This window comes from Diplotaxodon limnothrissa, linkage group LG1, assembly GCF_057381915.1.
Source record: "Diplotaxodon limnothrissa isolate DT_005_m linkage group LG1, D_limnothrissa_male_GT1.1, whole genome shotgun sequence".
Classification (NCBI taxonomy): Eukaryota; Metazoa; Chordata; class Actinopteri; order Cichliformes; family Cichlidae; genus Diplotaxodon; species Diplotaxodon limnothrissa.
In genome coordinates this window covers 9,246,313-9,262,317 of record NC_140596.1, presented here as the reverse complement: position 1 = coordinate 9,262,317, position 16,005 = coordinate 9,246,313, and the positions used below count along the sequence as shown (strand labels likewise).

The 16,005-nt window shown below is 41.8% G+C and overlaps 4 protein-coding genes across 7 annotated transcripts in view; 2 read left to right on the top strand and 2 right to left on the bottom strand.

Annotated features, from left to right (window-relative positions):
• Window positions 1-1,923: 1,923 nt before the first annotated feature.
• Window positions 1,924-8,141, bottom strand: LOC146639388 (arylamine N-acetyltransferase, pineal gland isozyme NAT-10-like). 4 transcript variants are annotated; one of them, XM_085352254.1, is made up of 4 exons: window positions 4,353-4,462; window positions 4,074-4,114; window positions 3,369-3,665; window positions 1,924-3,082 (listed from the first exon to the last, which is right to left on the bottom strand). In XM_085352254.1, exons 3-4 carry the CDS (start codon window positions 3,538-3,540, stop codon window positions 2,205-2,207), a joined length of 1,050 nt encoding a protein of 349 aa, XP_085208380.1. In that variant the 5' UTR covers window positions 3,541-3,665; window positions 4,074-4,114; window positions 4,353-4,462; the 3' UTR covers window positions 1,924-2,204. The 4 variants fall into 4 exon arrangements, 3 of the variants coding, with proteins under 3 accessions (XP_085208380.1, XP_085208398.1, XP_085208389.1); XM_085352272.1 differs by lacking the exons at window positions 3,369-3,665; window positions 4,353-4,462 and adding an exon at window positions 8,097-8,141; XM_085352263.1 differs by lacking the exon at window positions 3,369-3,665.
• LOC146639389 (arylamine N-acetyltransferase, pineal gland isozyme NAT-10-like) lies at window positions 6,614-7,541 on the bottom strand. Its single transcript, XM_085352288.1, has one exon. It carries the CDS (start codon window positions 7,539-7,541, stop codon window positions 6,669-6,671), a length of 873 nt encoding a protein of 290 aa, XP_085208414.1. The 3' UTR covers window positions 6,614-6,668.
• Window positions 8,142-8,998: 857 nt separating the features above from the next.
• Window positions 8,999-11,083, top strand: sdr42e1 (short chain dehydrogenase/reductase family 42E, member 1). The gene is made up of 3 exons (XM_085352241.1): window positions 8,999-9,103; window positions 9,492-9,568; window positions 9,821-11,083. The coding sequence occupies exons 2-3, from the start codon at window positions 9,507-9,509 to the stop codon at window positions 10,917-10,919; spliced, it is 1,161 nt and encodes a 386-aa protein (XP_085208367.1). The 5' UTR covers window positions 8,999-9,103; window positions 9,492-9,506; the 3' UTR covers window positions 10,920-11,083.
• A 1,056-nt stretch (window positions 11,084-12,139) lies between these two features.
• Window positions 12,140-16,005, top strand: part of wtip (WT1 interacting protein) — a 34,011-nt gene continuing 30,145 nt past the window's right edge. The window contains exon 1 of the mRNA XM_085352232.1: window positions 12,140-13,818. Within this exon, the coding sequence (XP_085208358.1) occupies window positions 12,321-13,818 (1,498 nt within the window). The 5' untranslated portion in view covers window positions 12,140-12,320. The remainder of the gene's footprint in view (window positions 13,819-16,005) is intronic.

Sequence of the window (16,005 nt, the reverse complement as noted above, 5' to 3'; positions counted from 1 at the left end):
TCTGTCAAGTCTTTTGAGTAACTGCAGACAGCATCATGGCGCCATGTCTCCGAGTTTGACACAGGGATGACAGTTTTCTTTTTTTGATGGCAGGTGAATTTGAACACTTGGCTGTGTGGTGGACCTCCGGTAGAACACGGCCAACACTAGTGTGTTGGAAACCCAGGTCTCTTTCATAAATGCAGTCACATTAGCGCAAATCCTAAACCTTAGCTGTGACATTTTGCGCAGGAGTATTTGGAGGGAAGGTTACTTGCAATAACTCCGTTTCAAGGTAAGACCATCAGGAGTAATTACTTGGCCTTGTTTTTCCCGCCGTCAAAATGGCGCTGGCCCCTGACTAAAAGGAGCAAAAAGTCTTGTTCACGGTAAAGTTTTTGCTCAAGAACAATCTGAAAAATTATCTCCTAGCTTGACCATTTACATCTATTGCCAAAGTACAGAAACAGTGTGGAAAATGTATTATCAGTGGTCACTATTAGTTTTTATTTTAAGCACAATAGCTTCATGTGTTGTGTAACTGCTTTAATTAGTCCAACTTACCTGTGGGCTGGGTTGTGCCCTGCAGCTGCGTGCTGTCGGTAGCTAATGGTCAAACGGTGCATGACTGTCAACGCTCAGCTGCACTTATAAAACCCCAGGTATCACCACTAGAGGCGCTACTAACCAACTCTTTACGAAATTCAATTATATTTATATAAACACTTTTCCTCTCACACGGCTCCAGATTAAATAAGAGTTGTACCAAATCAGGTGCAAAGACTGCAACACTACAATCCACCTCATGCATTATTGGTCATGGCAAAATTCGACATGTTATTCAAATTTGTATTTCAAATCTAAACTTTCGTTTCTTTGCATATAGATTTATTTTATTTTTTTTAATTGGTTTTGACTGCAGTAACATATTTTTGTAAATACTATAAAATGATTGGGAACTCATTATCATTGACTCAACATTAATTGATATCAGGTGCTGTTATTGATTTATTCTGTGTATGAGAATGAGCTGAAGGTTTCGTGGTTTAAGCCTTTTAATTGTACAAGCCAAACCACGCGCCAGGCAGGGGAGACAGAGAAAATACAAGGATACATAGGCTTTTATGATAATTAATCATCATAATATGGTTTGTAGTATTTTGAATTTTATTATTTGGGGGCTGGAGAGAAATTAGGTGGGTCTCGTTGGGAGAATCTTAATCGTAAAAGCAAACACCTCTATGTGTGGGTTTTATGAATGATTTCACTGTGTGCAGTGTTATTGGCTTATCTTGGTTTGGAGTGTGTGAATCCTTTTGAGATCATGTAACTGGTATGAACAGCTGTTTTCTCCCAGGCTCCACTAAAGGTCTCGATTTTAAAGTGTAAGAGTTGGGAATTAAAATTTGTAATTTCAACGATATTCCTTGTTACGTTGCTCTGTTTTCGGGTCTCTGACAGGTCATTTATTGTCGCAAAATAATGACGTCACTTTGGCATATTTAATAGTTATTTCAGGCGTGAAGCCATGAGTCTCCTAACTTCATTCACGTTTAAGTACCACAACCAGCTACTTCTTATAAACACGTGAGATTCAATTCGACCACATTTATGAAAACAAAATAAAATATAGGTTTGTGTGTCGACAAGCAGAGGTAATTAGAGCTGCATCTGCTTATCCACGGACGAGACTTGCGGTTTTGGTCACTGATATGAATAAATTAGTGTTATTAGACAAATTTTCACGCAGTTAAACACTGCACCATGTCTATTATACCACAAGGTGTCGTTATCGTACCACTTACCTCTTTCCAAGTCGAACAACTGAGGTAGAAATGTTTCTTTCAAGTGACAGAACATGATTTGTTGTATTTGTTTAATTAAATATATACAATTTCATAGTTGTATTTGAGAAATGCAAAGAAAAAGTTAATTTTGGTACTGATCTCCTTATGTGGTCACTAAAATATTTACAACTCTGGACCTGCAAAAGTGTGTGTGAATAAAATGAAACAACACATTGAAAAAGTGACCTTACTTCTTTCAGTCATAGAAATGCATCATATGAAACGTGACATTCAATGTGACTTATAACTTTTCAAAAACAGAAATTTTGCAAAGCTTGATTTGCAGAATTTTCCTTAGGGATTAATAAAGTATTCTGATTTTAATTCTGATTACTGTTTTAAAGCTTTTTCAAAGCAGGACATCTGCTGGTTAATTCTCTAAAGTGTGTAGCATGCTTTTTTGTTTACAGCCTTCAGTTTGTTCTGCAGCTTCACATTGAACTTTTCCCTCAGAATTTCTTCTAGCGCATCATCTGTTACATTTCTCATGTCATACACATCAACACCTTCCTCTGGTTTGAAGGTGACCTCACTGTAGGTCCAGCCAACCAGTGCTCTGAATCCTGTGGGTGTCTGCAAAGAGCAGATGGACTTATTGATGAACAGTGAGGTGGGGTCTGACTGGAGGTCATGGTTTACCTGAGAGAAATGATATGGCTCACGAGGCTCCAAGGTGAAGGAGTAAATCACCTGTGTTTGCTTCTTGTCTAACAGACTTGATTTAGCAAATTCTGGATTAGGAACCTCTGGTTTCCTGCCAGTTTTCTCCAGCATCCACATGTCCCCCTTGTCTATGAGGCGAAAGACACCCGCCGCCTGAGACTGCTCCTTTCCAGAGATGAGCTCCAGAGGCTCCCAGAGTTGGAGTGACACCCCAAAACTTACATCTGCTATATAAGCCTTCCCATCAATGATGACCTTGTTAATGAGGTGTGTTTCCTCAGAGTGATATTCACCACCAGTAGGGCTAAAAACTCTGGAGCCCAAGGTTGTAGTGTCATAGCCCATTTGTCTCAGTACCCAGCCAAACAGGGAGTTGTTCTCAAGGCACCAACCTCCACGGCTGCTCCTCACCATCTTGTTAAAGATGACCTCAAGGTCCATGGTAATCTTCTCTCCACAGTGGATGCTGAGGTTCTCAAATGGAATGGACATAACATGCTGCCTGTGGATCAGCTTCAGTGTTGCAAGATCCAGTTTATCATAGGAGCCATGGAAACCAATTCTTTTTAAGTACTCATCCAAATTCATCTTGCCTGTAAAATGCAGGACAACACATTGATAATCATTTCAGTTCTGCAGCCATCTCATTGACAATGCTTAAAAAAAAAAAAAACATTAAAAAACCCCAACACCTTTCATTTTGTGCTACATCCTGTCAATCTACAGGATGCAGCCAGATGTCCAACTCTAGGTCTAGCCTGGTATGCTCTTCGCTTCCTTACAATCTTAGATCAATCATTCAATTCAAGACACCTAATCTTAATTAACATTTCATGTAAGAGTATCTTGGTGGCACGGTGATTAGCACTGTATCCTCACAGCAAGAAGGTCCTGAGTTCAATTCCACCATCAGGCCACGGCCTTTCTGTGTGGAGTTTGCATGTTCTCCCCGTGTTTGCGTGGGTTCTCCCCAGGTACTCCGGCTTCCTCCCACAGTCCAAAGACATGTACTTTGTGGGGATAGGTTAATTGAAAAATCTAAATTGCCCATAGGTGTGAGTGTGAATGGTTGTCTGTCCCTGTGTGTTAGCCCTGTGACAGACTGGCGACCTGTCTAGGGTGTACCCTGCCTCTCACCCTATGACAGCTGGGATAGGCGCCAGCACCCCCGTGACCCTGAAAAGGATAAGCGGAAGCGAATGGAAAAAAATGGATGGATGTAAGAATATCTCATGAAATTTATAACAATTACATTTAATTCCTGTTTTCTGTTCACATAAAGACAATGGAAATGCAAGATGGTGGAAGCATTAGTGTTTTAACCAAGTGATCCTAGCTTCATTGTTTCAGCTGCTTACCAATACAATTCTTTAAGTTGTAAATGGTAGTAAATGATAAAAATAAATTCTTATTTTTTCATGAAATAATGTGGTTTTTATGGGTACAGCAATTGTTGACTTTAACTTGGCATTTACTGCACAAATTAATACATTTTAACACCTTTCTTTTGGTTAATACTATAAATATCATTCTAATGACAAATGTTGAATACAACTAAATTAATCTGAAATTTTTTATCCTTACCTTATGTAATTGGTGTTTGATCGAGGATGTGTTTTGAGGGTCTGGAAGCAAAAACAGAAAAAGGTAAGTGAGCTACTTATGGTTTTTCTTACTATGCTGCAAATCCATTTCATTTCCCTTAAAGCTTCAAAAGCAAATCCTGCAGCTTCTTTGAATCAAGTCTGATAAAGATGTCACTTGCAGTCATTGCAAATCAGTATATTTAACACTTTTCCTTTCTTTAAGGTAACAGAAAATAACCTGCAACAAGAAATGCGGAGCAAAAATGTTTAACCTTACTTTGTTTGATAGTGTGATCAAAGTTATTTTCTGAGTAATATATCTGTGAAGGCAAAAAAAGAGGGCAGTAACTGATCTCTTCTACCTGGTGAACTTCATGCAATAAAGTGGGTGAGCTTAAACAGCCAAAAGAACCTGACAGTATATTACTGATTTACTTGATCATAAGTTAATCAGTGATAGAGTTGGTGCAACTCAGCTGCTTCACTGAGAGAAATAGTGAGAAGTCAATGCATACATGGAAATAAGTATTTATAGAATTTTATCCATGCAGTTATTAAAGTTCTTTCAGCAGCACATTTAAATTATAATATATACACATTTGGAAAGAAGAAATAACGCATCCCTCGCCTCAAAAGAGAAAAGTCCAGTACACAGGCAATAAAACACACCCACATTAATACAATAATGTCAATGATTTTGCAGATAATGACCGATATTATTCATATCATGGCAATTTCTATGATATTACAAAACAAAATAGTTTCTCTTGAATGTGATCATATGAAAGAATATATACTCTGGTTCTTTTACAGTAAGTCCTGTTGTTGGTTTTACAAAAGGTTTGTTATTAACAGGAGCTTGGTGGACAGACCATTCATGCAGAAAGTTTGAAATGGGTGAAATGTGAGGTTGATTTTATCTAACAACTGGATGTGTACGAGCAGTACAGCCTGATTAGAACTCACTTAAACTGTAATATTAGAAGCATAATTGTCTATTAAAGAACATGGTCAGTTTCATTGTACACTACTAAAACCAGCAAACTGTGGCAGGATAACTGGTAAGTTTAAAGAAAAACAAAAGTTCTTACTGAGAGGAAGACTGTCAAAAGCATATTTTCTGTTGTTAAAAGAGGATGATTTATTTATGTATTGTCTGTCAAAGGACCCACCCACTGCAGGGATCATAATGTGTTATGATCCCTGCTCCCTTTTGAGAGAATAATCGGTAATGACAACATCATTTTTGTAAAAGCAAGAAACCTTGACACAGAACATAGAATAAAACAGCAAAGTATGTTTAATGTCATGACACACAAAGAGCCACTGTCCATTCAAGTCTGTTAAAATACAATTTAGGTTATTCTATCTAACACACGTTGATCTAAGAACTGCCTGTGGATGGCCAAGATGAGGATCTGAGTCTCAGTCGTGTAGAGGTAGAGGCGTTGAGGACAAATCATTTGATATACAAACGTCCTTGTATAAACCTATGACACTATAACAACTTCACAAAACAGGACATTTTAATACTGTGAATTACTCAGTTACCATATATAAGCATTATGATCATTTTACAATGGTGAACAGATAAACAGGTAATATAGTTTGAAAAATAGAAATATTCATGGAATCTTCTTTCTTCATTTCAAGATCAAAATGTTGCCTTTGCAAGAATGTTTTAAGATTGAATTTATTAAACTGGAGAGAAGCAGTGTGCATATTTTCTTACTCTTTCTAGCAATATATGATTTTTTTTGTCAGGATGTCTTCAGATTTGCTCAGTTTTCACCTTTTGCTGTTTTACAAGGTTGAGGATAAATACTATGAAATAAGTTATCTTAGTTTAAGCATTATGATATATGGGATTAATAAATATACAAACATAAAACAAAAAAAATGTGACACAAAAACATTCAAGGTAGCTATAAATATTAAGATCACTACACTCACTATTATATCCAGAAAAATACAAACATGGTATGTTTTCCCTCATACTGTAAATCATTTTATTTAATGCACAGATACCCTATGTACTTTTAAAATTAGGGATAAAACTCAGATACGTTTTAAGCCTAATTTACATATTCTGACAGACTTCCCATAATGCACTGAGCATTTCTCCTCTACTCCCTTCTTCTCACTTCCCACTATAATACAATTCCAAATAAAGCTACTTTCAGCTGCTCCCTTATTTACAAGGAGCTGCCACAGCAGGTGGCTCTACCTTCGATTTGTCATTCCTGGTGGAAACCCAAAGGGAAAAGCAAATGTGTAAACTACTACACTTTAATAACACTAGAAATTAAAATATTTATACTTGCATATATACTTGCATAGCTTTACTGTTGTTAGGTATGCTGCATCTATTTATATTTTCCTGTTTAGTGTTAATCAAATTGAATAATTGGAATTCAAATAGAGTTGTTTTTTTATCGTTCCATCATTCAGTGCACATTATTTAGAGCTTATTTATTTCTGTTTTTATGCAACTACAATTCTGAAGATCTAAATAATTTAATTCATGGAGTTGTCAAATATTTTATTTTGCTGACGAGCTTCAACATAAAATGTTGCTATGTCAGGATTGTTTTCAAAGTGTGTACCAGGATTTGTTGCTCATGAGCTTTAGTTTGTTCTGCAGCTTTATGTTGAACTTTTCCATCAGAATTTCGTCTATCTCATCATCTGATATGTCCCTCATGTCTAAGACATCAACACCTTCCTCTGGTTTGAAGGTGACCTCACTGTAGGTCTTTCCAATCAGGGCTCTGAATCCCGTGGGAGTCTGCAAAGAGCAGATGGACTTATTGGTGAACAGTGAGGCGGGGTCGGTCTGCAGCCTGTGACATTTATCTACAAAATGATCTACCCCGCGAGGCTCCAAGGTGAAGCAGTAGATCTGCTTTGTTTGCTTCCTGCTCACCAGACTTGATGTAGCAAATTCTGGATTAGGAACCTTTGGTTTTCTGCCAGTCTTCTCCAGCACCCACATGTCCCCTTTGTCTATGAGGCGAAAAACACCTGCTGCCTGGGGCTGCTCCTTTCCAGAAATAAGCTCCAGAGGCTCTCGCACTTGTGATGACACCCCAAAGCTTACATCTGTTATATAAGCCTTCCCATCAATGATGACCTTGTTAATGAGATGAGAATCAAGCGGGCCAAAGTCATTGAGGAAACTATTGAAAACTCTGGAACTTAGTGTTGTCGTGTTGAAACCCATTTGTCTCAACACCCAGCCAAACAGGGAGTTGTTCTCAAGGCACCAGCCTCCGCGGCTGCTCCTCACAACCTTATTGAAGATGACCTCAAGGTCCATGGTGATCCTCTCGCCACAGTGGATGCTTAGGTTCTCAAATGGGATGGACATAACGTGCTTTCTGTGGATCAGGTTCAGTGTTGCAAGATCCAGTTTATCACAGGAGACATGGAAACCAATTCTTTTGAAGTACTCACGCAAATCCATCCTGTTTGTAAAATGCAGGTTATGACACCTTTTGTAATATTCCTCAGATAAGACACAGGATACTTTACACCGGATCATATTATACTGAATTTAGTGATCAGTCATATCAAGTTAAAAGTTGCACTTATATATGCAAAGTCGACTCCTAAACATGTTGTAAAGTAGTTTATCACGGACTTGTTTTTGTTTGTTTTCAACAATTCGGTGTAACTCAACCTAAACATGCTCATGACGCGTATCTTCCTGTTTTATCACATTTTGCACATTTTGGGTGGTGCGTTTTGTACAGATACGGAACGTGCAGGCCTGCTTAACTTTGGGCAAGTTTTTCAAGTGAGTAAATTATGTAAAACGAGAAAGGCAATTTCGACAAACGTTCATCCGTGTGCCTGTAAAAGTATACCCTACTTTTTTGTCATCACGATCAGATCGACAAATACGCATACTTTAGGAAACATAAAGCCCGTTGGCCGTGCCTCCCACCGGACTGTTTCCTTTAAGAGTTTAGTGCACTCTTTACTTCACTGATCTCTCTTACATAACACAGCCGCTTACCTTTGGACTTTGAAGTAACCTGCAGCTCTGCGTTGTTGTTCTGGGTGGCAACTGAGAGTAAAATATGACGTCGTCGTCAATTTTCAGTTTGTATCACCGCTAGAGGGACTACTAATCAAAGACTTACGTAAATCCTCTTTTTATTTTACCCTTTAAAAGGATTATTCACGTTTTCCCCTCACACAACTACAGATTAAATTAAAATTCTACTAATCCGAGGGGGAAAAGTCTGTACAGTGTATATAGAGCAATATTTCACTCCTTTATTAGTTCTCACTGAAAACTCCACTCTCTGTAAATTGGTGGGTTAAACTTTTTTATTCTTGAAATGATTATATTGTTTTTAATTGTGGCTCAGAGAAAATATTTTTTATGTTTTTAAGGGATTTGACTGCTGTGAAGCCTTCCTGTAAATATTAGGGCCCTCACAGCAGTATGAGTCACTTTACGGCAACTATCATTTTGATTTCAGGCATGAAGCCAGGAGCCACAGCGGAAAGTTTCTAACAGCAACATCCTGAAAGCAGCCATAGCCACCTTCAGACACCATTGACACAGCTTATACACACAGCAAAATTTATATCGTGTTAATAAAAATATTCTGGTTAAAATCGGTGAAAAAAAGTCAATATCGGAAGTCTTCGTAGTCTAAAATACAGCTTTCAAAACAAAAGCATGAGACGTGTATCGTTAGTCCAGATTAAAGTGAGTGCTATGACAGTCTGTAAATCTAAACCATGAAATTCGACAATATCTACGGATCTGTTGTATAATTTTGCGTTTAGCTACCATTAAAACTATTTTACAATTTGTCAATGCTTTGCTACATGAAGATAATTTCGCCGGATTTCCTGTGTCCCCGTGCTTAACGAATCAGCGTCACTGGTGAGGAGGTACACTGGTGGTGCTATCTGTCGCTGTTTTGGAGGTTTCCAGGATTACAGTGGAGTTTTGAATGAGTCATATTGGACACTTATTTGTCTCGTTTTTGTCTGCCTCGTGCTCAGGTTGGTGTGTCCGTTGAATATGTGAGCTTTTAACAGTTTGGCGCACAGGGCATGTGCATAGTTTCAAGCATGCCTCGCACATACCTTTACTCTACTCATGCAAGCAACTACAAGTATGGATTAGTTAGATTTTATTCACTGAATTAAACTTGCAGTCACCTCGGGAAACAAAAATATACACTGACGTAGCAGCATGAAAGATTTAATAGCTCAGGTGGAACGCGTCATTGAATCTGCAAGCTGTGATTGACTTTAGGTAACCGGAAGCTGTTTAATTACGATTTTATTTTAGTTATTAATACTTTTATTCTTTAAATGCATCAGGCTGATTTATGTGTATTTAAAAAAACAAACATTAATAATATTGTTTTCTTAATTTTCCTCACAGATTCATCCACTTGGAATGGGAAATGCTAGCAAAGAGACGTTTTTAATAACTGGTGGATCTGGCTACTTCGGTAATCGGTAAGAACAATTTTGCCTTTTTTGTGTTATTACTACACATTATAAAATATTTAAATGCAGGCAAACGCTGCAGCATGGGGTAAGCACCACAAGGTGGCGTTATCACACCAGTTATCTTATTAAGATAAACTTTCTTGACATGAACTGTGGTAGGATTGAAGGTAGAAATATGTGCATCTATTGTACTTTTGTCCTTGGTTTACTGTGCCTGTTATTTTGTTAAAATGGAGGACTGCTTTTTCCCCCCTGAAGGCTCGCTCTGTCTCTGCATAAAAAAGGAGCCAAAGTCATCCTGTTTGACATCATCCCCCCAAGTCAAGAACTGCCAGAGGATGTTGTGTTTGTGCAGGGTGATATACGTGAATATCCAGACGTGGAGAAGGCTGTCACAGGGGTGGATTGTGTATTCCACATTGCCTCCTATGGCATGTCTGGCAGGGAGCAGCTAAATCGCCAGCTGATTGAGGCAGTGAACGTACAAGGCACACAGAACATCTTGAAGGCCTGTGTAGAACACGGAGTGTCCAGGCTGATTTACACCAGCACCTTCAATGTGGTGTTCGGGGGTCAGGTAATAGAGAACGGAGATGAAAGCCTGCCTTATCTACCTCTCCATCTTCACCCGGACCACTACTCCAGAACCAAGTCCCTGGCTGACATGGCAGTTCTGAAAGCTAATGGCACAGTGCTGAAGGGCCGCTCGGGCCTGCTGAGCACCTGCGCACTGCGTCCGGCAGGTATCTATGGGCCAGGAGAGCAGAGGCATCTGCCCAGGATAGTTGACTATATAGAGAAGGGGATCTTCAGGTTTGTTTACGGTAAACCCAGCAGCCTGGTGGAGTTTGTCCATGTTGACAACCTGGTGTCAGCACATGTGCTAGCTGCTGAGGCTCTGACCCCAGAGAAGCAGCACCGCGCCGCTGGCCAGGCCTACTTCATCTCAGATGGAAGGCCTGTCAACAATTTTGAATTCTTCAGACCTCTCGTAGAAGGCCTAGGCTATCGTTTCCCAACACTGCGCCTTCCTATCTCTTTCATTTACTTTTTTGCCTTCCTCACAGAAATGATTCACTGCCTCATCGGCCCCTTCTATAACTTCCAGCCGCTGCTGACACGTACAGAGGTGTATAAAACTGGCGTGACGCATTACTTCAGCATGGCAAAGGCAAAGGCGGAGCTCGGTTACGAGCCCAGGGAGTACAACCTGGATGAGGTCGTGCAGTGGTTCAGAAGCAGAGGCCACGGGAAGAAATGTCACCGCTCCTTCCTCAGTCGACTGCTGCTCAACGTCCTGTTTGTTTCTGCCTTGGTGGCTGTGTCTCTGTCTTTTCTGCCAGTCGTCGGCAGTTAATGTAAAGTAGTCTTGCCTTTTGACTTTGCCCAAAACATCATCCATACTGTGTGAAGACTGATTCATCAAAAGACAGTTTGCATATTTTAATATGTTATCATCCATGTGCACCTTTCCTTTTAAAGTCATTAAAACAAGTCCAGCCATCTAAGGACCAAGTCTATGAGAGCAGTTTAAAGCAGTAACATAAGTTAGTTTAATTTTTACATGCTACCTCTTTTTTAACTTGTAAGGGCAAACATCTATGATTACTGGAGAAATACATTTTTAAATATATTTTTGTGCAAAAATTAATAAAACCTGACCTGTGAAATTTGAATTGTGGGTTTTGATTTTTAAACTCCTCCCTTTATCACCAGGAAGACATGTTTTAATTGGTGCATTTAGAAAATATATCTGTATATTTAAAGAAATGTTAAAGATCTTAGCGACTATTTTCTATTGCAGAGAGTAATAACATGTTTTTTCCAAGGTTAATCGAGATTGCATATTTTCGTAATTCTTAAACTGTTTTGCTATAGTTGAAATCCTCATATCGTGTTTTTATGCAGCTTATTGTAAAATAAATCATTAAAAGCATGATCTAGGCCTACCCTTTATTTATATGTAGAAAACGATATCTGAGAACATCTTTACATCTTTGAAAATTGAGTTTTAAACGCATCTGCCCTCCATTAATACTGAATCACTGCAGCTCATTCCTGGTGTAAAAGGAGTCGGACCAGGTGAGGCGTGCTTTGTGTGGTATTTTAGTCTGCCCGGGATGAATGCAGACGTCCCCTTCTCTCTTAAACTATTCTCTTCAGAGCCGGCAGCCCCTTGCTGAGTTGGTCGCAATCATTGTTTCTCTGCAGCATTAACCACATTCCAGAGAGGCGCAGCGCATCCAGTCTCCTTCCCCGCATTCCTTTCACGCGAACGAGTCCCCTGCATTAAACAGCGTTTTGTTGAGATTTTTGCGCTCTTTGTGCGCTCAGGCTTGCACACAAATGGTGTTTGCAGCATATACGATTATCCGACCTACTTTGATTTCTTGCACAGTGGCCGTAAAGGAAATCTAGAGGAAAAACCAACAAGGGGAAATTCCTCCGCGCAGCGCGCCGTTGACTGTAAAGACCTTTCAACTTAACAAAAACTGAAGTTGACAAACGTATCGCTGTCGGCTGAAACTGTGAGAAAGAGTTTGTGTTTTCGGCGAAGCGGGGGAAGCAGAAGAAGACGATGCGGCTCTCGGCGGGGTTTGCGGGCATGTAAGTGGTTTTCTGTGAGTGAGGGACGGCTGTACGGCGGCGTTTTGTTTTGATTTCCATGTGAAACGCAATTAGTGCTCCGCGGTGCACTATAGTTTGGCTCGCGCAGCGGAGCGCACTCTGAACTTGTTTCTCTCCTCGGAAGCACAACATGGAGCATTACCAGGAAGATTTGGGACTCCGGGCCACCAAACTGATGGAGGACCTTTCTTTGTATGATGCGTACCAGGACGGGATGTACGATGCGAGGAGAGACTTGGTGATTAACCCCGATTTAGACTTTTCGGCTCCGGCACTGGTTGAGCATAAAGCCAAGCCGATGAATGGGACCTCTGTGCTTCACCAGCAGCATCACACAGTGGAGAATTTCTCGTCCGGGAATAAAGTGTACAACGCGGCTCCAGTGCGTCCGGTGAATTGCAACCGGACGGTTCCTGTGGATTTTTGCGCCCCTCAGAGGGACGCGGTTTATAACGAGGATGGTTGTTGCACCAAATCCGAAGTAGCTTTGCCTTGTTATACAGGCACTTCCGAGAGACACAGGAGGTACTCTCTGGAGGTGCAGGGCCACAGGTATAGCACCGGCTCCACCTTTGACGGCGTGCCGCTCAATAAACCGGTGGCTGTGCCCGGCAACAGGTGCAACAGTGTCTGCATCGCCAGCAGCCACGACGGGAGATATAACGCCACCAGTCCTCGCTCCAGCCTGGCATCTTCTCTGTCTTCTCAAGAGCAAAGCAAGCATGCCAGCCCGAGGTCGAGCATCAGCAGCCCGCGTACCAGTCTGGTGGTACCGGGTCAGGAGAGGTACACGAGCCCTAGATCTAGTTTGGTTCACTGCGAAGGAAACAGTGTCCTCAGTCCCCGATCCAGCTATGCAAGCACCGCCAGCGACACGAGTAAACACTCAAGTCCCCGGGCCAGCCTCAACAGCTGTGACTGCTGCAGCAAGCCCAACAGCAACCGCACCAGCGGCATCAGCATGGGCTACGACCAGAGGCACACCAGCCCCAGGTCGAGCACTGCGAGCCAATATTCCTTCACTACCAGCCCGAGATCCAGTTACTCTGACTCTCGGTACGGGCCCGTGGTCAACCAAGATCTGGAGGGAGTCTTGCACTCAGCGCCGCTGGCGAGTCCTCGCTCCAGCATCTGCAGCCAGGACGGGAGCGCAAGACCGGGGACAAGCGCAAACTGCGTGGTCAGCCCCCGGTCGAGCATCTCCAGTCACAGCTCCAGAAGTTCCCGCAGCTCCAGGGGGTCTATGAGCACCTATCCGGATCTGCAGCTTCCTTCCCCTAGGTCATCCATGCTGGGAACCAGTTTACACGAAGATACGCTGCTGCAGGAGTTTGGAGACTCCAACGGAGTTCAGAATCGCATCCATCTCCAGGGGCTTTCGGCAGTGCCTGAACCCCAGCAGCAGTCGGGGCAGACGGGAGGGACCGCGGATATACCCTCAGGGTCGCCTTCCTCTTATAGTTATGTGATGCCTTCAAAAACGGCTTCCTCGGGCCAGAGGTTTAAACTACCTTACCAGGTGACCCCCAGTCGAGAGAGTGGACCAAGCCAGGCGGAGAAAAGGCTGGAGGCGCTCACCTTGGAGCTGGAGAAGGAGTTAGAGATGCACATGAAAAAGGAATACTTTGGTAGGTTTGTTTTTGAAACACACAAAAATACTATTAGCGATGGCCGCAAACACAAAATCACTGGGAACATAAGTCTGTGTTGCAGAATCAGTTTATTGCCATTGTTTATTACACACAGAAGTACAAATTTTAAACAAATACGAAACACAGACTATACATCATTTTCCTGCATAAAACACCCGTGTCAGTGTCTCCACAGCTGGGATTTGTTGCAAGTTGCACTAAAAATTTGTGCTTGTTAAGGGCACAGTGATGATGCCTGCACATAGGTTTGCAATGATATTTCCTAAAACATTTTATGATTGCAAAATTAATGCCATTTAAATATTTCACTTACTCTTAAATATAGAGTATTAATCTTATAAGGCACTGAACACCAAGGCACTAAACTTGCATGGCATAGCATAACTACAATGTGACCTAATACTATATGTTTTCCCAGTTTGCAATCCTTCCTGTATCACTATTATATTTTGGTGGTCAATGGGCATAAGGGTTTGACTCTGTGGCTTTCACAAAACCTTTTTCTAGTTTTTTGCACATATTAAGCAATAAAGGTCTTGCATTAACTTATAGGCAATCAAGATAATTTTTTCATTTAACATTTGATTGAGATTCTGCCTTGTTTCATGAACTTTTCCTGTCTAATGGTTGTAAAATGTGGTCACAGCAGCTCATACAAACAGCCCAATTTTGACCAAGGGCAAGGCATGATAACAATGCCAAATATGTTGTGGTATTACTACCACGAAATCTCACTATCTGTGTTAAAAGGGCAGACATCTGCCCACTGAATCTACAATTCAAGGCAACTATTAAAAGAGTATTTTTCTGTGCGGGCAGGTTTATTTATAGGTTTGCCATCTCTTCAAGGTCTGTTTGCAACCTGCTAAAGCTATATCACCACTAACAGCTCCCTCTCTGGCAGATAAGAGTGGGTTTTGCAGGGCAATACTAATTTCTGTCTTGGCAGAGCTAACATTTGCAGAGCGCGGCACGTTGCTGAATGGAACCTTCTGTTCTGCCAGGTCATTCAGAGCAGTGTGGTCCGAGTTTGTTAGAGATTGCGGTCACTGTGAGCGTTGCGATTTAAAGAAAGGCCCTCCCCTTGCCGTTTAGACTCCTTAAGATGCCCTATGTTGAAAATTGAACACGTGGTGGTTACTTTATGCTGCAAAATCTTGACACTAAAACAGTTTGGTTGACCAGCAGCAACACAGCCACAGAAAGCCAGCTGAGGAAGTTTCTGTCTACCTTTTGAATTAATAGCCAGACAAATGGCTGCAGACGAAGAGCAGTAGTTTGTTTTATAGCTGGTGCACTTGCTCAGAGTGAGTCTGAGACAGCTGTTGATTTGTTCCAGAGAAACAGGTTAAAGAAGGAGGATGGAAGACAGGAGGGTGAAACGAGGAAGACAGCAGTGAGGGGAGCAAGAGAGATAAAGAAACAAGAGGGTGGAAATAGATAGAGATGGGGAAAGAAAGGAAAGGGAGGGAGAGAGAAGAATGCAGTCAGACGCTCCTCACATCGGGTCCAATAGAGACAGCTCTGTTTCCGTAGCGACAGTGGAGAAATTGATCGCTGGGCCTTCTTTTCGGGGGGCCCAGCACTGCTTGCCAGTGTCCCACTCTGCCCACTTTGCACTGCCGGCTGGCTCTTGTGTGGCCTCTGTTTGTTATAGTGGCAGAGGAGCTGTGAATCAACAGCTGGCCCGATACAAGCTTGCAATTGAAGCAGCAAAGTGAGTGAGGCCCACCCCACCCTTTTGCTTTGCTGTCCCTCCCTCTCTACCACCACCACCTTAAACCACTGCCTCCCCACCCTGCCTCCCCCGCGAAGCCCTTCATTAACCAGCCAGTGGGGAGTTGGGCAACACCAGACACTTGGCACACGATCTTGGCTGGCGGGCCAGACATAGTTGGTGGGGGTCAAGTCTGATCACCTGCCTAGAATTATAATGGCAGTAGTCATGCCCATGCCTGACACACACATGCTGACTTGTGGACAACAGCACACTGTGTGTATGCTGTACTGGACCCTACGCCTGTACTGGGAATGCACACTGCAGCTGACGAGATTAGAGGTATAGATTTTTTTAAAAGTCTCACTTTAAGTTTTAAGCCTAGATTGTCCGCTGAAGTGTGAAAAGCTACAGGAGCATTCACAGTTCACCAGGGCAGTCGCTCT

Excerpts from the sequence above, each read along its gene's own strand:
- sdr42e1 (XM_085352241.1), top strand. The coding sequence starts at position 9,507 with ATGGGAAATGCTAGCAAAGAGACGTTTTTAATAACTGGTGGATCTGGC. Across the intron at positions 9,569-9,820 it reads TCTGGCTACTTCGGTAATCG|GCTCGCTCTGTCTCTGCATA; the intron begins GTAAGAACAATT and ends TCCCCCCTGAAG.
- LOC146639389 (XM_085352288.1), bottom strand. The coding sequence starts at position 7,541 with ATGGATTTGCGTGAGTACTTCAAAAGAATTGGTTTCCATGTCTCCTGT.
- LOC146639388 (XM_085352254.1), bottom strand. The coding sequence starts at position 3,540 with ATGGGCAATTTAGATTTTTCAATTAACCTATCCCCACAAAGTACATGT. Across the intron at positions 3,083-3,368 it reads GAACTCAGGACCTTCTTGCT|GCAAGATGAATTTGGATGAG; the intron begins GTGAGGATACAG and ends TGCATTTTACAG.